Here is a 26,646-nt window from a genome sequence, read left to right as displayed (position 1 = left end):
TGTAAAGATACAGGAGTCATTCTGACAACACACTCAGCCGAGAGCTCAAACAGATAGCAGTCAGACTGTATAAGACAGCAGAGGGTGGGCTGGCTTTGATTGGCACACTGAAGCTCAACTGACACCTGAGCACCCGCACAGAGCGACTCCTTAAGAAGAGTCATTAGCAGCAGTTACACCGGGCGACTTTACAACTAACACCACGAGGCCCCAAGCAGAAATGTGATGATGCCTCAGGTTCACTGGTGCTGATGGATATGGAGAAAGAGAGAGAGAGAGAACCAGCACACCTCTGACTCCTGTGTGCTGAAAGTCGTCTGGGTCAACTGGCTTGGTAATGAGTCGTTCTCTTTTGCTTGCTTGCTTGCTTGTTTATTTATGTTGGACCAGAGCTGATTAATTATAACTTTATTGTCATCACAGCCAGTCAGGGACCTCTACATCAAGTATTCTCATTTACATTATTAACATAACTTGATATAATAACGAAAGTGATAGTTTTGCCAAGTGTAAGGGCCTGTTTACACCAAAGAGGATAACAATAAAGTTTTAGCAATGGTTCAAATCCTGAGAATAGGTAAGTCACCACAGTAAGGCCTATAACGGTAACAACAAAGAGGAACAATATCGGTTGAATCACTTTCAGAATGATTGCATCTGATGAGTAATACATTACTGTGACTTAATTACTTTGCCCTTGAAAAAGTAAGGGATTGCTCTTCATTTTTCAGTAATTCAATTACAGTTACTTCAAATGTAATTGCTTTAAATACTAAAAAGAACAATTCTCTATAAAAGTGGATTTAACATCAAAATATAACATCTAATGATAAAAAAATTAAACTTAACATGATTTATCTGAGAGAATTAAAAGCTGTTTCATGTCTATTCTTGGTCAAGTCTGATATTGGATTTATAAAGCAATTAGTAATAAGTAATGCAATACATTTTAGAAAGAGTATTTAGTACGGCAAATTAATTACATTGTTGAAAATGTGATTTGTAGCTTTTAATTAATTCATTTACTAATTTACCCAACACTGGCCATTAGAACTTAAATGCAAGGCTGATACATATAGACTAATACCGAAAACCAAGTTTTACTCCCTTATAAGGCGAATCTTAATTCAATTACAATTAGGTTAGCTGTATTATATGTTTCATGTAGAACTGTATTTTTCCTTCTTTCAGCAAAGTCTGTGAGCCACTAATTGTAACTTGCAGCTGTATGTCTTTTTAATTAATGAAGTCTACAACTCCCGACATTAAAAATAACTCTGCATATGCTTTGATATAAACAGACATGAATCAGTAAGGCACTTCCAAGCAATCAGTAACAGCAGATTGAGTCATGGAGATGGATCCAATAAACAGGTGAATCCCTCGAGCCAGGGCAGAAAAGGCCGGGGATTCCCATGAGAAGAAATTCTTACAGTAAGCAATATGCCATCTTAATAAATGGCTCCAGCACTGGCCGTGTGAGTGAAGGACGGCCCAGTGGGGTGAGATTCCATCAATCCATTCACACCCAAACGTCAGCATGGAATTCCTGCAATGTTCAGATGCCATCAGGCTCCTGAGGAATCGGCTCACGTTGCACCTTGTGTGTGATGGTGTATTGGAACATGCATGGAATTTATCATGTTTCAGGACCTCAAATTTCAACAATCTTAATATGGGCTCAGAATCTGCAATGAAGTTACTCTCCACTTCTTTGTAGTTGTATATAATATTCTAAGAGTCTTTCCCTTGGCTAAATAAAGCTCTGATGAACTTACCCGCTATAGCGTATATATTTTTTATATATTATTTTATATATTATTTGTGTGTGTGTGTGTGTTTATTTATAGGCATCTTTATATATATATATATATATATATTTATTTATATATATATAGTAGTAGTAGTTATTTATAGACAACAATGATAAACTGTAATTTAATTAACTAATTTTTTAATTACTGTTAAAAAGGTAAAATAATATTCTAGAAAAAATTGAACTGGACCTTCCATTTAAGATTTTTATTATTACAGATTTTAGCAACTTTGAGACTTTGCTTCCAGTGACTAGAGCTAATGTTTTATAGCTAATATAGCAATGGCCTTTGAGCCAGATATATGTGTGATGAGAGATGATGGCAGAAGAACGACTGCAGAGAGATTTTCCTTTAAAAGATCAGCCTCTGAAAATGTTTATCCCATGTAAACTTATTCAAACGTGACCTAAATGGACTTTTTGTTTGCAGCAACATCTAATTATTATGGTATAAGGTGAAAATGTTTCTTTTTGAAACAAGCTAAGAAACACCTGCTACTGAGGCTCAGCAGGTTCATGTGAGACAGTGCTAAGTTGCTGCTGACTTCAACACCTTTCGCTGCTGCAGATTAAGGCTTCCTCCATAGAAAGTGAATATGACTTAGGCACTGCGCCAGTTCTCGGGGTTTGACGGTCACCGGTTTTAGCAGGGTGTCAGTTTGATGACCATGTTTTTGCTTATAGAAGACCATGGCTCAAAGCAATGGGGTGAAACCTGAGATTGGAGATCAGGAAGGTTGGATGGTATCTTCTGTGTGCTCTGCTCCTCTACTGACTCTTTCTGGATTATGTTTACAGGCCTTGATTAAGACTTTTTAGTCACAGACACCGCTGCTGTCGAGCTGCGACCAGAGCTGCTGGAAGGAAGCCTTGAAGTGTGTCCTCAACATGAAAGCATTGGTTTGAGTATGAATGAACAAATCTTCTTTTCAAAGCCTCTCAATTCTCAGTCAAAAGCTTAATTTTAAAGGCAAAATTTTTATTTTAAATGTGTGTTTTTTTTATGTAAATGGCTCCTTTTGATATTTAACTTTCATTACTTGTACAAAAACATGAATCCTATAGGTACAAGGTACATTAAGTAATTCTTATGTTTCACTCTGCTGTAGTCTTGATCTTTAGTGGCACCTAGTGTTGTGGATGAAGCATTTAAAAAAAAAAGCTAAATTTTAAATTAAATTCATGCATTTAGCAGACGCTAAAGCGACTTACAGTGCATACAGGCTATCAATTTTTACCCATCATGTGTTCCCGGGGAATCGAACCCCCAACCTTGCGTTTGATAGCAATGCTCTACCAATTGAGCTACAGGAACACTAAATAAATTAAATATGCAATTTACGTTTTAAGCAGTAAAAAAAAAAAAAAAATTATTTGAGTGACACAATAAAATAATAATAATGCTGCATGATTTTTTAAAAGTTACAATATTTTCACTGCAAAACTACAGTGAAAACAAAAACAAATTTTCAATTTTGACTAGGTATGAAATGAACCTGTTTCAAGCATGCAAAATTTCTAAATATCTGATAAAGTATCTGATACGGTTTCTGATATGTTGACGTATGCAGTAAATGTGAACATCATGTCTCAATCGTCTCAGTACACAGGATTGGGAGACAGATGTTTTACCCACAGATGCAGCTGAAACCGTATCCAGCCCCATGAGTATCCCTCTGGACTGCCAGGAACTACAGCCACAGTAATATTAATAGCCCTACAGCACTTTCTGAAGAACTTTATGAAAAAAAAAAAAATTCATGTCGATCTATAAGTGGAGTGCTCCTTTGGCTGATTCATGCATTTAAAAAAGGGGAGAAGGAAAGTGGCTAGAAATGCTCTTGTAGACTTTGTTTAGACTGACAATAAATAGCTTGATTGTGACTAAAACTCCCTTTCCACTGGATCTACAATCTTCTGAAATTGTGGTCGCATTAGTAAAAAAATTTCAGGCACAAAAAAAAAAATGTGATGCATAGTTCTGCAGATGTCACATCCTTTCCAAGCAGTCAACTCTGCAAATTAATTCATGAACCGGTTGCGAAATCTGCACATGGAAATCCTTTACCCCTCGTGCAAAATTCTTGATTGTATGGATTATTCAAAACATTTAAATTTAGGAATGCAAGGTGAACTCTAGTAGTTTAAAAATGCTCAGAGAGGAATGTCCTTTTATATACTTCCTCTACACTACTACATGTGATCCAATTCACTTTACAATCTATATCTGAATAACTTTAATCACTAGCTCCCCTATAAGCATTAGAAGCGAGTAGTGAATACCCCTTACAAATCATGGTTACCTTTTAAAAGCTACATGCGGTGCCCTCTAGTGAAACTTCACACTATCCGTGTGCACTCTGACTCTGATGTATTGGAATATATTGTGTATGTTTAAATACTGTGTCAATTTGTGCATTTATTTCACTGTATAACACTGCTTTGGCATATTCACTTCTATAGGGGAAAAAAAGAAAATAAGCAACAAAGGTTACAAAGATCTCAAAGAGTTTATTTCTTCTCCAATGAAGACTATTCAGAGGACAGCAGGAAAGAGTTTACCAGACATGTACATCCAGTGTAAATACAAACTTCCAGTCACATTCAGCACGAGATTCACTTAAGTCTCAGAGTAGCAGGACTCCAGTGGACCCCAGTGGTTGTTACTCTGCAAAGTCTAAACACAGTTGTTGGGTGACTGGACCAAATGTGATTGTGTTACAACCAACTAAACAGATATTTGACTGAAACAAAAAACAACTTGAATAGGGAAATGCACTGAGAGAAATACTACAACACCACCCCTCCATGCTATAACCAACAACTTCCAGGGAACAATAATCTTATTCTGGATGAAGAATGTGTTACAATTCAAAGAACAATAAAATGTTTTAACAAGGCATTTAAAATCCATGATTTTTCAACATTCACCACAGGCAAAACAGGCTAATTTTCATGCCCCCATTTGTCCAGGGATCAAAATAGCCTTTTGTGGAACACAAATGTCTGTAAACAGAACTGTTTTGGGGCAGAAACAGAGCGCAAACAACAATACACATTTATTTGGCAAATGACAATTTTTCCACTTTAAGAGTCAATAATTAATGGAATTTGTTTTTAGAAATAAATGTTAAAAGATGAAATGAACAAAACCAAGGTGCACATTCACGTTTTTCATAAATATATACTTCTGCAGAGACAATATTAGCATAATGTTTATTCTAACTAAATGGTCTTCCACTATATAAGTGGTATTTAGAAAGCCAAAAAGTGCTATTTCGTAAACTTGGTAAACCGCATCCAAGGAGTTCAGAGTCTAACCCCAACAGACATATACTGACTCAAAATGATTTGAAGGAAGAAAATTTAAAGTGTCAAATGGCTCTAAAGAACAAAATAAAATAAGGCAGAATAAGGCAGGTGAGAAAAAAGGCTTAAAATGGAGAGAACAAATAAAAAAAGCAACTAAGTGCAATTTAGCATAGCACACTTTGAAATGCATAAAAATGAGAAAACCAAGAAAAGTGATGGGGACAAATAAGCCCAAAACAATCACGATGTACCGTATGAATCTTCTCTCTTAAGAGAGAAAAGACCTCCTTTAATCCGAAAGGAGCTACTAAACTCTGCATAGTCAAAAGTAAAAACAAAAACAAAACGCATGCATGAATGAGTACAAGTATATTCGGAAGTAGATCCTTTATGAATTTTAATTTTAGAATTCCCCTACACACACTTTATGAAAAAAAAAAAATCAACATACTACACCCATTACAGAAAATTAGTCTGTAATTCCTTTACTGTAATTACATTGGAATACAATATTAGTAATCTATGGATTTACCCCCAAAGACCTGTTCGTTTGTTGACTAGTGTGAGCGTACTGTACCGCACATTTACCTAACCAGTGCCAACATTCAAAAAGGCATTAAATACTTCAATAACCTCAGGACTCAGTGACAAGGAATGAGAATATATGATCAAAACCAGCGTACCCCTGCTTAGTTTAAAGTCTTTTTTATTTGTGCACATTCATTTTATGGGCAAGACTGGTGATCTTTTGTGCTTTTATTATTAAATGACAATTTTATTATTATTTATCCATCCTGACATTGTTCCAAACTAGTATGAGTTTCTTAAAATAATATTCTGTCATTTACATATTGTATGAATTACAGTAAAAGCCAGTGGGGTCCACTGTTGATTTGAACCCCACTGACTTACATTGAATGGCCAAAGAGAGTTAAAATCTCTTCAAGAATATCTCTTTTGCATCTCGCTTAAGGAAGAAAGTCACCCCGGTTTGGAACAACATGAGTGTGAGTTAATGATAACAGAATTTTTGTTTTTTGGGGGGGGGGGGGGGGGGGGGTAAACTATCCCCTTTAAACAACTGACTTTCATTGTAAGGAAAAGATCAGCTTGGACATTCTGCCTTAATATCTCCTTTTGTGTTTTACAAGTTTAAAACAACATAAGGGAAAATAAACCGCAAAATGTTAAGTTTTTATGTGCACCTTTAAAATATGAGGTTGTACCTATGTGATAAGTTAACATAAGTATCACAAATACTGAAGAGAAAGTTGGCGCGCCCCAATGGAACAATGTGGCCGGCAGTTACGAGCTGCTTTGCACATGTGGATTTCTGTTTTCTTTCCCTCTTAAATCACATCTAAAAGCTCTCAGCAACACTAAGTGCAGTGTTTCTTTGTGCAAGGCCAGCGGTGATGCAATTAAGTGAAAATGGTGGTAAGTTCAGAGACGGTTATATGGTCTGACTACACACGGATCACACAAAGGAGTACCAGCTCCTGTTCTGACACACAAGTAAGAAGCACAACAAACCCATAACCTTATAAAACAAGACCTATCCAGACAAGCACTTGTGTAAGATTATGGTATGCTGTTTGAGAGAACATTATATAAAATACTCCTCCTAATAACTCACGTAGAATCTAAAAGAGAATATGAAAAACAGTTTCTTTGCAGTTTCTCCATCGTTTTGGGTTGGAGATGGGGCGGACAACTTCTGGAAGCCATCGTTTCCATACAGGGGTATAGGAGAGTGGTACAGTAAGGTTAGGGCTGCCTTATGGACTACCCTATGTCATATGTTGATCCGGATGAGACTATGTCTCTGGGTTTGTGACTGTGGTAGCTGCTGTGGAATTCACAGTCTTCATGTACTGAGTGTGAATGGCATCAAAGGCCTCGTCCCTGTGAATCATGGCACCAAACACTAGAGGCTGTGGAAGAGACAAGTCAAGATATTGTTAGTGTGCATTCACACAGATTTTTGCACTGGATGGTGTCTGTCTGAAATCAGAATTGGGTTCACCAGGTTACCATAAAAACTCAATCAGTTCAGTTTGAGTCACAATTAGCATGAATATATTCCGGTTCAGTAAAGATTCTATTGGCTGAATGAACACGTGATGCATACTCAGTTTGGTGCCTAATTGACTGTCTTCACCTGCTATTGGAAACTTCCTAGTTCCCATGTATGAAGTCATGATTATGAGCATGTTACATTCTTTTCTGTTAAAAATAACAGTGAACGGTGGTTCTTGAATGTTTATGCTTAGCTGACATAATTTTATTGGGAGTGCTCCTGCAGTCAAAGCCCACCCCAATTGCTCTAATTGGTTGAAATGCATCATGACGCCCATCCCAAGCCAGTAGTGATCAACATCCCACCCCTCCTGTGATCCAAGATTTGTCTGTATGTGTATTCAGATCCAATAAAAAACTGTGTTAATGGCGTTAATCAGTTAATGCGTTAACTTGCCCAAGCCTAATATACATACACATACACACACACACACACACACAGATATGCTGTGACTTACCTTTAAAGTGGATGGTGTTGTAATTGAGATCCCCATGCCAGATCCAGGCAATACTGACAACACTTTATACTGTTAACAAGAGTGGAAAATCCAGTACAGTAAGATACTAAGCATTCAATAAAAACAAGCCAACCAACATTAATATAACATTAATTAAGACCTTCTGAATATCAATGATGTCTTGGAGCTTGATGACTTTATTTTTCTTTGAGGATGTCGCCCGGGAGCTGGAGCTCTCGAAACACAGGTAACTGAAAACACACACTCTTATCATGAGGGAATGCATTGTGCCACACAATGCCAAAAGGTCTCTTGCCTCGAGTACGACAAAATATTTACACCTTTGATTGAAGAAAATGCAATTTGTAAATATTGCCATTAAATGCAATGTTGCTGATTCTGAAACAGGCCTAAAAACTAATAATTTGCAAAACAAACACAAAATCCTGCCATTCTGCAGCGCAGGTGCCTACCTTTCTGTGACGTAGAGGACACCATTGCGGATGTAGTCGGTGGGCATTTTTCGGTCCCTGTTGATCAAGCAACATCGCCATCCATTCTCACACACTGTGAATCAAATCACAGATTCTTTTACAGTTTAACAGCAGCAAATACATATGAAAATGTTCAAAGGCTAGCACAGTTTCTCTTCCCACCTGGCAGGGGGCGCTCATTCTCTGACAAGTTGAAGACTTCATGAAAAGGACCTCTTTTGGTATTGTAGGCCCGACCGCTTTCCTCCTCTCGGCCAATCCCACACGACATCCCTGCCGACTGATTCCCCCGCGCCACCACCGGCTGGATCTGCTGTGAGAAACACGCCAAACGATTGATTTAGGAGCAGGATGTGCAAGTAAAGCCCCAGAACTGCAGGGTTCCTGTGTGCTGGTGAAGGATCAATGCTATCCCTTTAACGCTTAACCAGATAAAGAACAGAATTGATCCTAGATCTGATCAGCACTTGAGGGCCCAAACAGCATCACACATGTAGGGGAAGCTTGTCAATCATTATTAAACCCCTGTATGTTATTGAGCCAAGCAGCAGTGTGAATGATGGTCAGTGGCTCAGCTGCATGTGGACTCCTGAGATCAGCTGCTGCCAGATTCACTTCTCTGGGCTGGATGCCAAACAATAGCAAGGGATGCCTGGAGGGGGTGAGGACCAGTGCAAAGCTCAAAGCCGGTGTTAAACAGCCACTTATCATAGGTATTACCACTCACCAACACATTACCAAGGTATTAGTTTATTTGTGTGTTAGAAGACAGATGTCATTTGAGAAAGATTTATGGGCATTTCTTCAACTATGGGCACTTTTAAGTCGTAGGAGTTGATTTACCTCAAAATGAACACAATAACTTTTTGTTATACACTATAAAAGTATTTAAAATTACAACAAATAAATCAATAATTCATTTTATTCACATTAAAATCTAGGAACTTTGCAATGTCATCATGATTTATTTTTTTCTATTCTTATTTGCTCATGAATAGATTAAATAAAAATAATACTAATACTACCAACAACAATTATTATTATTATTATTATTATTATATTCAAACCAATAACAAACAATAAAGATTCATATCTACTGTTGTTGTTGGATTGCATTTTTATCATTTAAAATGAAATCCTTAAAACATTATTAATATTATTGATAAAAATATACATAAAGACTTAAATAAACCATTTTAATATCTAACTGTCTTACTAACAATACTACTACTACTACTACTAATAATAATAATAATAAAGAGTGAAATAAAGCTATTTTTTTAAATCAATTGTGTGAAAACTTTAAAACAATAAAAAATACTGTTAATCATGTGTCTACATTGTTAGTAGAAAAACAATACTATTTTCTAAATGCCCACAAGACAAGTGAACACAGTTGAAGAAACATCCTTATATTTGCAGAAAACAAGTCTTCGTCGTGCATAGAGAGTATGTCTGCAAATACAACATCTGCAAAAAATAACAAAATAAAAATAAATGCTGACTTCCTAATAAAACTTGATTAAATGTAGCCTATTCAAGGCCAGTGCACAAACATGACAAAAACCTGGATCCAACATTACTCAAACAACCAAACTGAAAGTAAATGTATGCATAGATCATTTCATTTATAATCTAATTCATCTGATCCCAACTTGGGCAAGTGTAAACTAGCTTTATTAAAAACGTCAATGTGGCAACACCAGAAGAGCCAAGCTTTTCAGAGTTTCTAGTCACTTACTCAAGACATTTAAATAATAATGCTGGAAAAAAATCATACCCAAATGTCTCCAATAAAGTTTGCTAAAATGTGTAAAAGCTTGACTTCTCTGATGTAATCACTAGTTCAAAATACTATTTGTATACTATAGTATACTACAGCAGAGCAACTGTCAGATATAAACCCTGCATGTCACACACACTCACACACTATCATCTGGTCTGATGACGATGGATCAAAAACATCTTGGTTTTTTTCTTTACATTCTTTTTTTACTTTTCGTGCAAATTTAGTGAGAAGATGCGTTTTGAAATGAACAGTTTTTGATCCAATCGTCAACAGGCATTTTCTTTGTCATATTGCATATTCCTGACAACACACACACACACATATATATTTATACACACACATACGCAGGACCAGCCATTGGTGGCAAACACAGGCACTGTTGTCAAACCAAAGGCCACACTAGATCCCTACCTTTTCAAACCCAGACAGCTGAGAGAGGAAAAATAACAGAATAAGCATGTGACAGACCATCACACAAACCAAAATACTACCAATTATTAACCAAAAAAAGGATTTACGTTTCCTCGGTTGCCTGAATTTGTTTAATAATCATGCAGACACCTTTATGCCTCGCTCTGTTTTCCATTTCAATATTATTTATTTGTTGATTTTTTTGTAAATTTAAATGAAGGCTACAGACTACAAGAGGAAGCCACTGCTCATTTTCAGTCATAACTGATGAGCTCCTCACAAACACACAAAAAGAGGAATCAGGATGAATACTGCACGGTTTCACTCACCCGTCTATTCAAAGTGGCATTGTTACGCTCTTTGAGTTGTGGGTCTGTGGGTAAATTGGTCCACACAATGTAGGGTGTGTCGTATTTTTCCCTCAGTTTAGGGCAGCTTTTGAAGATGAAGTCAATGATGAAAAATTTGATGCCAGCATAGATACCTTTAAATTTAGTAAAATGACAACAGATAAAAATTTGAGACTTGAATTAGAGACAATCCCCCCCCCCCCCCCCCCCCGCCAACTGTCACCTTGTGTCAAACTGAATTTCTTACCAATCATGAAGCCCAAGAGTTTATATGGCAGCAAACAAGAGGTGATGAAGGCCATCCACAAACCAAGGTACAGCTTCTGGGTGATTTCAGGCTGCACCCACATGAACAGGCTGCAATGAAAACACACTACTTATATGCATCTGAACATATTTGTAATTAAACATCAGAACTACCAAAATCTTATCAATATCATGGTATGAGTAATTTAATATTAATACTTTTTGATTACATATACATAAACATCACAATATATTTCATAATAGTACTTATTTTCACAATAGTGATTTAAAAAATAAATAAAAAAAATAATATATATATATATATATATATATATGTTATTGCTCTCATTTAATTTATTATTTTTTTAATTTGGAAAATGTTAATACTGTAAATAATGAAAAATTAAACAAATAGGTGTTCATACCCAAGTTAAAAAAAAGAGATTATTCTTTGTATTCAATTAAAAAATATTACAAGCAAAACTGAACGACATCTCAACCGTGTCATTTTAATACAATATCTAACATACTCACTTTTTAATCTTTTCCAATACGTCTGCCATCTTTCCAAATAGATTCTGTGAAAACATCACTCGTGCGTCAAACAGCTTTATGTGTGAAGCGAAGCAAAAGGTGTGTGTATTATACTCGTATCACAGCTAGATCAAGGCTACAAATCCCTTACCTGAGCTTTCTGTGCAACATCCAACACTAACTGAAACTTCTCTGAAACCGTAAGATCTTCCTTTGGAGGTTCCTAATAAAAAGAACAAAGCGTCAAGGCTTCAATCAAGCAAATTTGAACAACTTACTAATATTAATCATTCAAAATGAGGCTCATATTTACCACTGGTTCGGAGACTTCAGGCACAATGCTCCACTGTATCCTCCAACCTCTGGAAATACAGACCAGAACAGTTTAAAACCATTAAAGCCAAAAAAAAAAAAGAGAGAAAAGTTTGAAGCCCATATTTAAATGACAGGATTTTTTTTCAAAAAAAGTTAAAAATTAAAAAAAAAGTTAAAATCCCTTTATGCTAAATGATAATTAAAGGGATGGAATTTCAGGTTCAGATCCCATTCAACCAGCACATGGATTTGTGAACTAGTTGTGAATTGAACCAGTGATAGATTATGTCGGACGTACTTTGCAATGAAGTAATTCAAGGACAACCGTAGAATGGCTAAAAATAGAAACATGGGGATAACCCAGCCATGCCAGGCAGCATTCATATAGATCTGTGGAAAAGATGAGAGAGAACACATTAAAATGATAGACGGCAAAGCCATGCCAGCCGCCATACAGAAACAAATGGCGGCACTAGTCACATTAACGTATTAGTTTAACCTGAGGCAGGGCTTTTCCGTGTCTGGTGATGTACAGATTACAATGAGCTTGGCAACACGTTTTATTTGTTTTAATTATGGTAGTTAAACAGACACTTAGGACCGGGAGGCTACATAAACATGATAAACAGTGATGAATAGGGTTCGAGGGGTTTGTGTGGGTCGTGCTCACAATAAAGGCGATGGCTGACGTGTAGACAGAGTGCCAGCTGGATAAGGCAGAAAGGTTCCTCATGAAGTTAGTAACAGGCTTAGCACCCCGTTCTGAAAGCACACACACACACATACACGCAACCCAAAGAACAGAGCACAATCAGTTTCATGCCCATGACACAGCAGAGGTGATGGGAATTAAAACACAGGCTAATTGGGTATTAAAATGGAACTCATCAGTTAAAATATCTAGTCTTATGGCTTAGAAGGGTTTTTCTGGCATGCTGTATGAAACAACTCACTGAGTCGTCTCATATTTTCAGTTAATCTGCAAAGAGAAAAGAAAATTGATTATTTAATGAGATCCGTAGGGAGGGTGAAAATATAAAGCCAGAAATAGCATGAAAATTGAGAAGCTGAGCTGACTACTCCACCTGTCTCAACAAATCAACACTTTACTCAAATATGTAATATAAAAGTATAAAAACATAAAAAAAATATGCATCTGGGTTATTTCTACGATGGAGTACATTTTCACGGTTCAATTATATAAATTTGTATATTTACAAAAATATGAATGGCATGTTAGTTTTCTTTTCATAAAATCACAATTAACTGAAATACTATTAAATTCTCAAATTCAGTATTTCAGATGTCTTTTTGTTCGCTTTTAATAATGTTTTAAACTAAACATGCTTTCTTAGAAATATGTAAAAAAAAAACAACAACAACAACAACAACAACTGTTGTAGCAAAAAACAGCAGAATATAAAAAAAAGATATAAAAAAGATAATATTTCATTTTAATATTTTGTAAAATAAAATAAACCGAAATATACATTTAAATAATCATGTAATAGTGTGTAAATTAATTTAATAAGGGTTTTGGTATGGGTATGTCTAGGGTTTGACTTCTTCATAGAAATACCTCCTTAAAAAAAACAAAAATTACATAATTTAAAAGCACTTGCTAACTGGAATGACCCATTCATGGCTTCAAAACCTGCAATTATTCATCTAAACAAACCAAAACAGGCTTTGCTTTGGCTGGTCACCTTTTAGCACTTAGTGGTTCCTCAGTCTCGACTGTATTCTCCTCGGGCTGAAAGCGGAAATCTTCGATATAAACACCAAAGCGCTCATAGAGCCATTTCCACAGCTGAGAGCTAAAGGTCTCCTTTTGTTTGTCCCCTATCAGTTCACAGACAAAACAACACTTCACTGAAACAGATTCAAAATGTAAGCATCTGCTACATAAAATGGATGTAATCTTGCAAATGGAAATCAGTGCAACAATTTCACTAAAAAGAAACAAACAGCTTACAGAACGTGACACTTCAAGTGCAGAGAGATATTTAGGTTTAAAGAAAAGAATAAAAAGTATCCTGGTCTGGCCTTTTTTGGGGATGTTTAATCACAAGTCAAATTAAATATGAATGCTGTTGACTGAATATCTGAAGCATGAATGAAAGCGATTGTCGAAGGCTAAAATCCTCTATCAATCAGATGAAGTGATGGATAAACTATAATCATGTTCCTCAGATGAACTTTAGAATAAGGGCGCTGGTTTTCATTCACTAATAAAGTGCTCTTAACCACAACATTTCAGACAGGACAGGTACATTTGCAATTAAATTTGTTCTTCTCATTCTAAAGTCGATGAATCCGGATTATTCTAAATGAACAACTTAGTGTCCACAGCTAGTAATTACACAACACACATCCTAACCCTCTCTATGTGAGAACACACACACACACACACACACACACACACACAAGAATGAAGCCAAATGAAACACAAACACATCTTATTTATGTCTAGACTACATGTGATCATGTTTTAGACCACTATGCAATATTATGCATTCAGAAAAAAGGCTCCATTCTTTTGCAGATTGCTAAATAGATATATAGTAAGTACTCTGCTACTGAATAAAAGGGTTTAAATATTGATTTAAATATCAAAATTTCCATATGAATGTGCAAGTAAGTGGGTCTCATGACTAGCGATCTATAGGGAGGATAAACTGAGATTTACCCGTTCCATTGACAGAAGGGACTTGTGGTTTTGGAGGTGGAGGTGGTGAATCTTCTAGTCTGGATCAAACACACATATTGTTTTACTTGCCGTATTAATTAAACTGAACATATATGTTTGCTAACGCCGAAAATGCAATTGCGTGACACTTCCATACTGTGGAAGGGCATCACCTCTCATACCTGGATCGGAGAATTTCATTCATTTTCTGTTCGAGATCGACTCGTTTGGATTTCTCTTTCTCAAGTTCCTGCTTTAGGCTCTCAACATTTGTCTCCTCTCTGAGCTTCTTTAACTCCTCCTCTGTGAGCAATACACAAAGAAAAAGAGTTTGTTCAACTGCGTGATTAAAAGACTGAAGTCACATAAATCAGCAGAGGTGTGGTTTCATTGGAAACATTAAGCGTGCTTGAGGTTTCTCGGCTGCAGACATTAAATACACAAGTAAAAGAAAGAGGAGTCAGCTGGTCGCTGTTGCAAGATAAACCCTGACAGCACGATCAGTAACACCCTGTTCAGGTTTATTTTGCAATAATGACTTATACTGCTTAATATATGCCTCTGCATATAAACAAACAAACATGAAATACTGATTTAATATCTATGAAAAGACCGCAGAGTAATAAAGCTCTAGCACAGCTAGTTTAGCACCATTATACAACTGACCAATCACAATTAGGTATTCCTGTAATAAGAGAGCTGTGTAATAAGACAAAATATGTTCATAGCATCATCTAGAGGCAAGTGAAAAAAATAAAATAGGCATTCATGATGACAAAATATTGTATAATCAGCACACTTTTTTCTACATTTTCTGTGCCAGCTTTGAAGAAATATTATGGTAAGATGTGTTAAAAACAAAACAAAAAACAAAAAGGCAAACAAAATTAAACCATAAACAACAACCAACAAAACAAAAACATCCCACAAAATCAAAACAAAAGTACAAACAACAACAAAACAAACAAAAAAGATAAAAACCATACAAAAATAAGCAACATTTTTTAACATATAATAGTAACAATAATAAAAAAAAAAAAACAACTCGCAAACAAACAGCAGTCCTGATGGAGTAATTTGTCCACCTGCCCTCTATCGCATACAATACCTACCTGGAACACAAGCCCATCATCATCTATAATTCAGTAGCTCCTGCGTCTCCCGCAGAGGTGCTATAGTCCTGATAAAGACCCTCTGCTGCTGACTCAAGTGCAGGTGTGTAAAGAGATCAGTGCAGACCCCAGGGGCCTGAGCTAAACTCTGAGCTAGCGGGAAACAAGCTGTTTCACAATCTTAAAACAATAGACTGAAATTAATATTTGTAGCCTACTCTAATATCTCATATGATGCTTTACTTAACTGTCTGTTTAGAGGGTCAAGAAACAATGCAAATGTAAATTTTTCCAGTCGTATGCAACAATTTTTTTATAGTCAAGTAATTTAAAACACTAATATATATTGTGTGATTTCCTGTGTAATAAGATACTTTATAGATTTATCTATATGTTATAATAAAGACATTTATCACCATGCTTACACACAATCAGCAAAAAAAAAATTCTATATTTTCTATGCTAATTGTAGGGGTAAATCACTAGAATAGATGTCATAGTAAACTGTGATACAACACACACGCACATAGAAGAAAAAAACATAAATAACCCCAAAAAGAACCAAAACAAAACAATAAATAAAAAAATCAAAGCTATTCAACTGTGTTAACACATAAAATAAAAACTCAACCCCCCCCCCCCCCCCCCAAAAATTCAAAGCTGGTGAATTTTTTTTTTTTAATACTGTACAAGACCGTAATCACAGAAACCGTTATGAGAAACCACACATGCATATACTTCTTTTATAATATGTAAAATAATTGTCACTTAATAATAATTGACAGGAATCCTGATCTCCTTTTACCTGCCATGTAGGGAAATGTTTAGGAGGTTTACATGAATAATAATTTGGGGAATTATGTGTGAGCTTTATACACTCGTGGGTGAAATGTGGCAGAAATAATCATGCAAGCAGATATTCATCCTTGCCATGCTAGAATAACAAAAAAATTATATTCTTGTTGCAGAGTATAGATGAGACACTTGACTCAAACAGCACTGACTGTAAACATAAGGGTAACTAACTTAACTAACAATTCGCAGGTCAACAGAGAAATGTAATAAAATCTCAGCGCAACAAAATAGTGTTTAAATATTAAGGAGCTGCTTAGTCACACTGTACTTTGTCTACTTTATCACTCAGGTTAAAGGTAAAGGTGTCATTTTCTGTGCCATTAGTAGCACCAAAGCAATGGGGGAAAATATGTATATAAAAAACTAATTTTCATAAAATGAAAAAATGAAATATAATAATAATAAAAATAATAAAACACTTAATTTAAATTGTATTAATTGTTTAAATAAAATCAGAATTTTGTGTCAATTATTAAATGATAAAGTAATTGCATAACTAACCCATAAGAAATCAGCATATTGTTCAGGCAGTAACATGGCGGAAAGAACGGCATAAACAAAGGAATCTGGAAAACCATAAAAATGGCAAGCCATAAAAGTTTTCTTTACTGAAGCTGTGTGCAGTCTGGCTGCCCTCTCTGAGCGACACATAAGAACTTGGGTCTCCGTTCACATTAACTTGCTAAAGCAGAAAAGGCTTGGTGAAAAAAAAAAAGATAGCATCTAATGGCCCACCTATATCAAAGAAATTAAGCCTTTCTGACTGACAGCATCGTTTGCACAATCAGCCTCTGCCAGAAAGACCATGGACACAATCGTGGAGGCTACCCAAAACCGTGGACCAATGCTAGCTCATCATAAAGCCATCTGATTAACTGAAAATACTGCCATTAATGCCCTTCGGAATTGACATTGTGTTTTTTAATGTTATATTCTGACTGAGGAAGGAATTAATAATCAAAAGAAAAAAAAAATTAAAAGACTGATAAAGTTTGATCTGTTGTATGAGTGCGCGTGTGTGTGTGTGTGTGTGTGTGTGAACCCCAGTGGAGAGGTAATCTCTGTTGCTGAGAGTCTCACTAATTGAAAAGTGGTACAGGTCAGAGGGATCAGCAGTAGACACGCACGCAGCTGCGGTCTTAATGAGAGTGATCTCACTGCACTGCTCATGGAGATAAACCCACAGACAAAGTGAGCGATCACCTATTCAGCTCGTGACATATTACAGATCTGCAGACCTGAGAGGACAATTCACTTTTTTCTGAAGAGTGGATTCTAAAAAATTCTGGATATGCAAGTTAAAACTCCGTTTTTAACTAATTTCAAGGCATCACAGGTGTTGTCATAGGTAAACAATCCAAGAATGAAATTCAAAAAATTCAATGGGGAATAAAACATCCAAGATTATATAAACTGTGTTAAGACATTTTGACTCTAAACAGATCTGTGTTTCATTAAATAATTTAAAACTAAAAAGTATAGATGGATAGATAGATAATTTCAATCCAAATCTAAACATTGAATAAAGCCAGGCTCAGAATTCTTGCTTAATTTTGTTGACATAAGAGTTCATTTTTATATTTATTGTATTACTCTATAAATCAAACAAAAACATTATTTAAAGAAAACAAACTTTAAAGATATGTATTTTAATTGCAATAAAGTATCATTACTTTACAAAAAAAATTTTCCACTAGTCTGAAAGAATAATAATAATAATTTATAATAAAGAAATTATGAATATTAATAAAAGTTAGTAATGTAAAGTCTGACCAGAAGACCTAACTGAATTGCTGAAAATACCCTCTAGTCTTATAAGGATTACTGTTCAGAGTTTATAGCACAATGCCTCAAATGACAATAGTGCCATAATAGGGTATAAAATCTGACAGAACAAAATAATAATAAAAAATAAATCAGCAACAGATCCAGATGCATTTCTGAGAAGCTGTGATAATAATACAGAAAGATGTAACCCTGTGAAAAAGGGATGCTGTTTTTTTGCAGTTACTTACGAAGAAAGTGCTTTTCCAGTAAGGCTACCTCCAGGTGACCTTTAACCTCATTGAGTCGGTCGGTATCGCTTATCTTGTAGTCCTGGATGGGAGCAGCAGACATGGTGAGCGTCCCTGAACCTGCCTGGAAACAACCAGCAAGAGAAAATATGAGAAGCTTAGGTTCACAGCCAAAGCTTGAATTCTGGCATGGGATTGCGCAGAATTCTACTGATTCCCGCAGTTCCCGCGCTTGTAAGGCGGGAAATTACCACAAATATTTCAGCATGAAAGATGTTCGGGACAGATGACGGAGTCTTACCATTTTACAAATACATACAAATGTGTGTCAAAATGCCTCTCTTGATAGGCATTCATGTAAACATTTATACTAAACACTGTTGGCATATAGACGATTAAGTGAATGTAACAGTTGGGTCCAGGGGTCTTAAAGAGACAGCAACCTAAACAAACCTGCTGCTGTCTGTCATTAATGTTTATTCATACATTGAAGACTAACCAGTGTTATTTTAAAGTTAAACAGATTATTCCGTTTCTGTGGTATTACCTAAATCTTATTGTTAGACCTGCCTGAAAAACTTAAAGCACATATAATTTTAGTCGTGTCTTGTTATTGTATTTGTTTGTGCTAATGTTTGTCTTTTATCTATTCTTGTTTAATTAATGACTGTTTACTTGTCTTTTTTTAGTTCAAATAAATTCAATTCAGAGTTGGAAATCAAAATTCTTTTTGATTATCTTCCTCACAATATAAATATGACTCAACAACATTATAAATTGTAGAACACAAATACACTGGGTGAAGAAACATTTAGGTCGGATGACTGTTGTTCAAAAATACCCTAACTCCCCACTCAAAAAAAAAAAAAAAAAATCCCACCTAAAATCCCACAACCACTTTCCAAAATGAAATTCCGGCCCTGACAGCAATAACATTAAATAACTGTTAAGGTTCTAATAAACATTCTCTTTTACTGAACAATACAGAATTTGGCCATGTTATAGTCATCCATTAGAACCTGTAGCTCCAGTCTGCCAGAGACATTACAGTATCGTCTTCACAGAAGTTCAGCATAACCAGGATTCGACTTATCATGGCTCTAGTGACCAAGCGGACACCAGGCTGTCAGCTGTAACCATGGTGCCTAACTCATGAGCTAACAGAGACACAGCAGATCTCTTAGGGGAGCTTTCCTGTGATTATCAAATTATATGCAGCAAATGCAATTTCTTTGAAAATGTGCTTGGACGAGGCTGTCCCATATAAAAGCCATTAATAACATCATTTTGTCAGAAACTGTTTTCCAAACAGTTCTTTTCTTGTAAAATGTCATGCAAAGCATTAAAGGTCAGTGCAAAACACGGGGAGGCATCAGAAACTAATGACCACAGGAAAAGATACTGTAGCTTTATAAAGACTGTTTTTAAGACTAGGGCCTGTGGATGTGAAGGATGGAGGGCAGTCTCAGCTGCAACAACAGGAAGAGCTCATGGATGTTTGGGAAGAAACTGCTTTTGAATTTGTCTGTTTGCCTCTTCACGCAACGCAAAGAAGAGAAACTAAATACAGGCTGGAAGAAAGTTAGGGGAATGCATGCTTTTTTTAAATTACTACTATAATAATGCAAAGCAATATCTGCTCATAAAACTCAAAACAAATATTTGATTAATATTTAGTTATATATACACATTTAACTTACACAACCTAGGTTTATCTATGGGCAACTATTGCATGGGAGCCAACAGATTTCCACTGTAATTCATGAGATAGATTTTTTTATTTTTTATTTATGAGCTCCCACTGTAAGCAAATTCTGTCAAAAAATAAATTAATTAATAAAAAATAAATGTTAAAGTGAAACCTCATTCACAACCCATTTAACTTGTGGAACATGACATTTCCACAAGGACATTCAAAAGAAAAAATTAAGAGCGAGGCTTTTATTTTGCCACTTTTACCAATCCAGGATTGATTGGATGGTGAAAAGTTGGTGAAACAGACCAGAATCAGCAGATCTGAATTAGGGAAGGGAAAGATTGGATCAACTGACTTGGATCTCTTTAGCAAAATTAATGACCTAAATGACATCAGCAGCAAAGAAAGTCATTTTAGAGGACAAGCAACTTATTATATCCTGATTAAAGATCAAGACAACATTTTTGCTTTAAAATAATTTATATATATCAATGAATTATTCAAAATAAGACCAGGAATGGAACTTTCTGAATGTTTTTCTATTAGTGTTTTAGAGGTCAGGACCATTTTTTATCAATCATATCCAATATCTACATTTTTCCACCTAAACATAAAAAAAAATCTAAATGCATTCAGCCATCAGCACATTTGATATTCTCTCTTGATATTCTCACAGAGGAAAAACCTTGACTTACAGGGTCTCGCTGCTCTTCCGTTTCTTTGATGGAGCTCCGGTGTTTTACTGGGATGTCATCATTACACTCGCTGTCAGATGCAGTGGGGGACTCGGCAAGGTCCAGGAACTCATCTCGCTTCGGTCCTCTGAACCTGATCTTATCCAATCGCTTTAGCATGTTCAACACAGAGATCTGTGTCTTTATCTTAACATGGCGAGTGGCAACCCTGCAAGGACAAATGCGGATTTAAACATGAAACTGCAGCAATGAAGAAACGTTGCACAATTACACAATACATCTTGATAAATATCATTATCATTTAACCAAGATCTGGTTTTTCATGTATTAATTCCACATGTTGAATAAGAAAAGGACCATATTTTTAAAGGCAAAAACATACTTCATTTTGTACGCTATCTTTTTGTCCAAGTGAAACCTAGCAGTGGAGAAAGACAAAGCCAGTCATTCTTGGCAAAAGAAGTCGGCTCAGAAAAATTATGCAACTGACAGTCTCTTGCTTGCACAATAATAGTCTGTCTGCACCGGCTACTGAGGCCTGTGAAATGTAGAGGCAATAATGAGCCGCTTGAACTTTTGCTACAATCTCAAAGAGATCAGCTGTGGCACAGGACCCTGTCCTGTACAGTATGTGGGTCAGAGGTAGAGGCCCCTTGATCCTCACGGACATTTCGGCTAATAGCGAGACTCCTGTACACAGATGATCGTGAAGGTTTGATGCATGAGGAAAACCAGACATTTATGTCAAATGTCCACGGACCCTCCTGACAATGAAGATTATGTCATGCAGATGGTAGATGGCCTTCTCTGGTATTTATGACATTGTTACTCAATTCTATGTTGATCCAAATTTGTATGACTTCCAATTTCTTTCACTTACTGTACATTATAACTCTGTGATGCCTAAAATCACTCGTAGCATTTGTGATGATTAATTTTCATTTGAAGTGTTTTATTTTTCCATTTATTTAGACAAATGTTGTCAAATTTAAAAATTAACCATTTATCCACTATCACCCCTAATGTGAAGAAAATTATTGGCTTGTTGATATTGTCCAGAAATATAATGTAGGCGCATCACTAAATATGCATATTTATTTATATGTACATATTTTTATGTAGTTTAAGCAATCTGGCTCTGTGCTTATATTATATATATATATATATATATAGATAGATAGATAGATAGATAGATAGATAGATAGATGCTTTTTCATGATTTCAGCTTTATTTAAATTAATTAAAATACATCATATAACAAACATTTCAATAGTTTCAATTAACAATAACTAAAGCTAAGTTTAGAAGAAAGCACCAGTTTTAAAAACCACATTTAAAATACTTTTATGGTGCATTTGCATCCTTTTTGATCACTTATTATAACTATTTGGAAATAAGAAGCTAGTACATTCTTCAAATTTTTTTTTTTTTTTTTTTGTGCTCCTCTAAAGAAAGTTGGTCATATAGTTAGTGAAGTAAGTTAGTTCGTAATGATGACAGAATTTTCATTTTGTTGTTCATTTAATTCTAATATGTGCTGATTGCTAGCCAATGGAAACAGCATATCCGGCTGTTAAACTCGTGGAAAGATGCAGGTCGTGAACTATTGTGCTCTTCCTCAGGCAATGTCTGAATGTCTTTGTACATCTAAAAAAATTCCCTGAGTATGCTGAGGCTAAAACACTAACACAGCTTTGCAACATGTGACTGGATTAAATATCCTAAAAACTCTCCAGGAACCAAAGGCCCATGGTGTTGTACAAAATAATGCTATTGGTGTTCCAAACTCCACATTCCCTGCAGTTAGTTGACCTTACAGCAAACAAAGCAGGCCTGGGAACAAAGCGGCCGAATGCATGCCTAGACACTCAAAACCACCAGCCCAGTTCTAATTTCACGTCCAGAGCTCAGACAACATGCTGTACATGATAATGACAGCACTGAGGTTTAACGCCAGCCGTCTTCTTCTTTAGTAGCCTGAGTTTGGCATCCAGTGAATCAGAAAGGGACTTTTTTTTTTGACAATAAGCAGACATTTCATGCAGCTCTCACAATTGATGAGAGAAATCGCTTGATCGGATCAGATTTTTCACCCGTGTCTAGATTTGTCAGATTTACCATGTTTTAACTCATTAGAATGCATCATTTTATGAGACGTTATTGCAGGGTTCTAAATATCAATATGTCCTCTTGCTACAAAACTTTGGCTTGGGAAAAAGTATTACAGTAAATCAGGGCTACAGTAAAATAAAAATGTCCTTTTCACACTTATCTTCCATAGTGTAGAAAAATAACTTGGCAAAGCAACAGTTCACCCAAAATGACACAAGGGAACCAGGTTTGAATGCACACTTTATAGAAGAACACAATGACAGGGTTGTGATGGTTTTCATTTGAGGCAGTGTTCTTTCAGGATTATTTATACACTGTTAGATATAGACACCATTACTGGATTTATAAATATTATGATTTAGCATTTATTATTATTTCAGTTTTCATTTTAAATACAGTTTTAGTAACTTTAAATGTGTTTCCCCATCAGTTAGACGCATAATAAAATGATCCAGAACAAATGATTCCCTCTAAGGGTCAAATACACACACAAATACTGTACACACAAGTGGATGAGCAAGTTTGATTCGGTCAGGGTGGAGCATGATTTTAACTTTCCAAATCCTCACCATTCTGTACAGGAAGCACAAGTGTCTAAGACAGCTTTACCAGCAAACAATCTACAGTAAAGTTTAAGTGGGGTGTGGTAAAATTCTTAACATCTCTTTGGAGGGATCGCTCATCAAAAGGTTTACATTCCGTCATCATTTTCACTGACATCAGACTGACTTTCTCCTGTGGAATATAAATAGCTTGAGAAATGTATTTTATATTTTATATTGTTCATGCAACCGAAGTCAAAGGCCACCTAAATTATTTGATAATTTCTTTTTTCTAAATATCTTTTCTTTTGCAGATTTATTTATTTTATTATATATATATATATATATATTTTTTTTTTTTTTTTTTTTTTTTTTTTTTGGAGCAACAGTGTTCAGTTCAATTTATTTATATAGCACAATTAAAAACAACCATGGTTGACCAAAGTGCTTAATGTCCGGAAAATAAAAAATAAAAAGTCACACACAAATAAGACAAATACAGTAAAAACCTCACGATGTCCTCAGCTCAGCCTGAAATAAAAGCCAAGGAATACAGGTGTGTCCTAAGTAATGACTTGTCCCAAATGGCACACTTCATTGTAAGTCTTGGAGACTTACAATGTCCACGGGGGTCGTAGGGTGTCCCATTCTTTATTTTAGCTTCTGCCGAGCCCACGCTTAGGTGAGCCAAAGTCAAGAGAATACCCAAGACGTGTCACTCGTATGTTTTAAATGGGGGAAAATGCAAGGCTAAATATGGCTGCTCAAATGCAGGAAGCCCCGCTTTCTGTGACATAATAACATTTATTTTTTTTTGCTGTCAGATTTCTTTGGGGATTTCAAATATGAAATTTAATCACAAACAGTTTTGGAGAATTTGATGTTTCTCCATTCAAAGAGGAAGGAGTTGCACTTGGATGCCCGAGAGGCATTTCAAAGTGTGACATGACTTGTCTTAAAAGGGCGAGCTCCACAGCAGACTTCTACCCCACAGTCACAGCGGCATAACGTCACGAAAGTGTGGACTCCGAGAAAGACCACGGGGGTTCAGAGTGGCATTTGAGACAGGGCCATGGGCTCAGCAGAAGTGCACATCCACAAAGGGGGCACTAGCGAGATATCTTCTAAAAGCTTAAATGGTGAATGGGATGCCCTATGGTCTTGTGGACTTTACAGACAAACATGCACAGTACCAACCAGTGACCTCTTCTCTCTTTAAATCATTCACCTTGTGCCAGCTGTTACATTGAACACTCAAATTTGTCTGCATACAGTGTGCATGGATGTCCACGGACCCTCCTGACAATGAAGATTATGTCATGCAGAAGGCAGATGGCCTATGTATACTTCAGCTTTAAGTCCACATGTGCACTAGAAGTGTGCAATTTGGGACAGAGCTATAAATTCAGCCTTACGCATGTGCTAGGAGGAAGTATAATTTTGGGCTTTAGAGAGATGTCCAACTAAAAACGAACAAAAATGTTTGAGCTAACGTTCTACGAACATTATTAAAGAGATCAATTAGAAACATCGTTCGATTAACGTTATTGGAATTAGTAAATTTGAGAAAACCCTGCTAGAACATTAGCCAAAGTTCTGAAAACGTTCCAGGGAATGTTTAATTAACAAATATGCTTTATATAAAGAAACGTTGTTTGATTCTGCTTTATTCTACAACAATTCTATAAATGAACACTAAATCATTACAATTAAATCATAGTACCGACTCCAACGAGCCCTTTCACTCTCCCCGGCTCTGAGAAGGAGTTCAGCGGTCAGGCTGCTCGACCACATCCTCTGACACCGGCATCGTGTTGTCTCCATTCCCCCATACTCTCTCCAAACACCATCAACCCTATTATCATACCCTCTGTAGCCTATTGTCTGTCAGCAATGTTTTGCGCATTTACACATTATTCTACGTGTATTGCGGTCTCTTGTTAAATTATAGCAACAAACATTATTTTTTAGAACCAAAAGCTTGTTTTATTCCCACGCTGTTCCAGGGTCTTGCATCCTCATCATTTCACCGTGCAGTTCAAGGTGAATCTCATCAATAAAACATCGAGGGTTGCACCATCAATAAATTGCCGATTAATGCCTTGACCTAAAAGCCTTTCGTCCCAAGATAGAAGCCGTGTAGAATGGCGGCTTTCGTGCTTGTGCAAAATATTTAAAATCGTTTTCTTACCTCGTCTTGAGGCTAGGGATGGTTGTCACATTAAGCCGATTATATATATATATATATATATATATATATATATATATATATATATAGGAAACCTGCTGCAGCTGTGCAAAACTACAAACAATGTGACACATTCGTACGAGTGTCGCGCGCGCTGAAATGAGTTGAGGATTCGAATTCGAACGCAACAATAAATGTAACAAAAGCTTCTTCAACCCGACACATTGTAACACCGCGGGATTAACAACCAGAAATGGGAATTAAGTTTCTTACCCACCTTGCACGGATTTTGTAATTAATTTTCATTAACAGCAAGGCATGGATATTCGAGCTTCGCCCCTCTCCGCCGCCACCTGCTACCAGTTCGATGAAAACCCCAGTGTAAAATGCCCGAGCGGACACATTAACCTACCAATGCGGTTCCCCGAGCTGTCAGATGTTATTTCCAGCGTTACTGCGGATTAGAATCGCATGGAAACAGCAAACCATCATTTGGGGGTTCGTTTCAATCTATTGTTGATATCCAGCGAGGCTCACTTCACACCAGGAAATTTCGTCAATGACAGCGACAGACGCTCTTAAAGGGGCCGATAACTGACAGTCGTCTCTTAACAGACAGAAACGTTCTCAAATATTCATCTTCATGAATAAACTAAAATAGTGTTTTTTTTTTTTTTTTTTTTTTTTTTTTTAATAGCAATAATAGAGGGACTGGTGTGTCTTATCAAGTGAGATTGACAATTTACGCACACAAGGGTGTATGTTTTTTCTGTAATTCTTTTGAAGTGGACTTGTTTGGACGTGAACACACGCCTATGGTCTAGACGGCTATGTGACAGGTCTGGTTTGACTCGTTTTTTGGTGTTTGCACTGCTATTGCAGCAGTTAGTCTCGATCTCTGGATGATTGTGTGTCCACTAGGTGGCACGCAATGGCAG

At 36.2% G+C, this 26,646-nt stretch overlaps 1 protein-coding gene across 5 annotated transcripts; it reads right to left on the bottom strand.

Annotated features, from left to right (window-relative positions):
* Positions 1 to 4,307: 4,307 nt before the first annotated feature.
* Positions 4,308 to 26,283, bottom strand: LOC127946869 (GRAM domain-containing protein 4). 5 transcript variants are annotated; one of them, XM_052543695.1, is made up of 20 exons: positions 26,121 to 26,283; positions 20,867 to 21,074; positions 18,476 to 18,599; positions 14,676 to 14,796; positions 14,494 to 14,552; positions 13,511 to 13,646; positions 12,758 to 12,783; positions 12,475 to 12,566; positions 12,103 to 12,194; positions 11,803 to 11,851; positions 11,641 to 11,712; positions 11,490 to 11,533; positions 10,957 to 11,066; positions 10,689 to 10,843; positions 10,360 to 10,377; positions 8,322 to 8,472; positions 8,139 to 8,232; positions 7,826 to 7,916; positions 7,666 to 7,734; positions 4,308 to 7,062 (listed from the first exon to the last, which is right to left on the bottom strand). In XM_052543695.1, exons 2-20 carry the CDS (start codon positions 21,023 to 21,025, stop codon positions 6,946 to 6,948), a joined length of 1,779 nt encoding a protein of 592 aa, XP_052399655.1. In that variant the 5' UTR covers positions 21,026 to 21,074; positions 26,121 to 26,283; the 3' UTR covers positions 4,308 to 6,945. The 5 variants fall into 5 exon arrangements, with proteins under 5 accessions (XP_052399655.1, XP_052399651.1, XP_052399652.1 ...); XM_052543691.1 differs by having other exon boundaries at positions 25,986 to 26,134; XM_052543692.1 differs by having other exon boundaries at positions 8,322 to 8,469; positions 25,986 to 26,134.
* Between the last annotated feature and the right edge of the window lie 363 nt (positions 26,284 to 26,646).

Source organism: Carassius gibelio, chromosome A25, assembly GCF_023724105.1.
Source record: "Carassius gibelio isolate Cgi1373 ecotype wild population from Czech Republic chromosome A25, carGib1.2-hapl.c, whole genome shotgun sequence".
Lineage (NCBI taxonomy): Eukaryota > Metazoa > Chordata > Actinopteri > Cypriniformes > Cyprinidae > Carassius > Carassius gibelio.
Note: the sequence above shows the minus strand (reverse complement) of the source record. Positions and strands in the feature narration are given on the sequence as shown.

What these genes read in the sequence shown, in the direction of transcription:
- LOC127946869 (XM_052543691.1), bottom strand. Translation starts at nt 26,014, where the DNA reads ATGAAAATTAATTACAAAATCCGTGCAAG. An exon ending in ACTGGAAAAGCACTTTCTTC is followed by an intron (nt 14,797 to 18,475) that starts GTAAGTAACTGC and finishes TATTGCTCACAG; the next exon opens with AGGAGGAGTTAAAGAAGCTC. An exon ending in TTGAATTACTTCATTGCAAA is followed by an intron (nt 11,852 to 12,102) that starts GTACGTCCGACA and finishes CTGTATTTCCAG; the next exon opens with AGGTTGGAGGATACAGTGGA.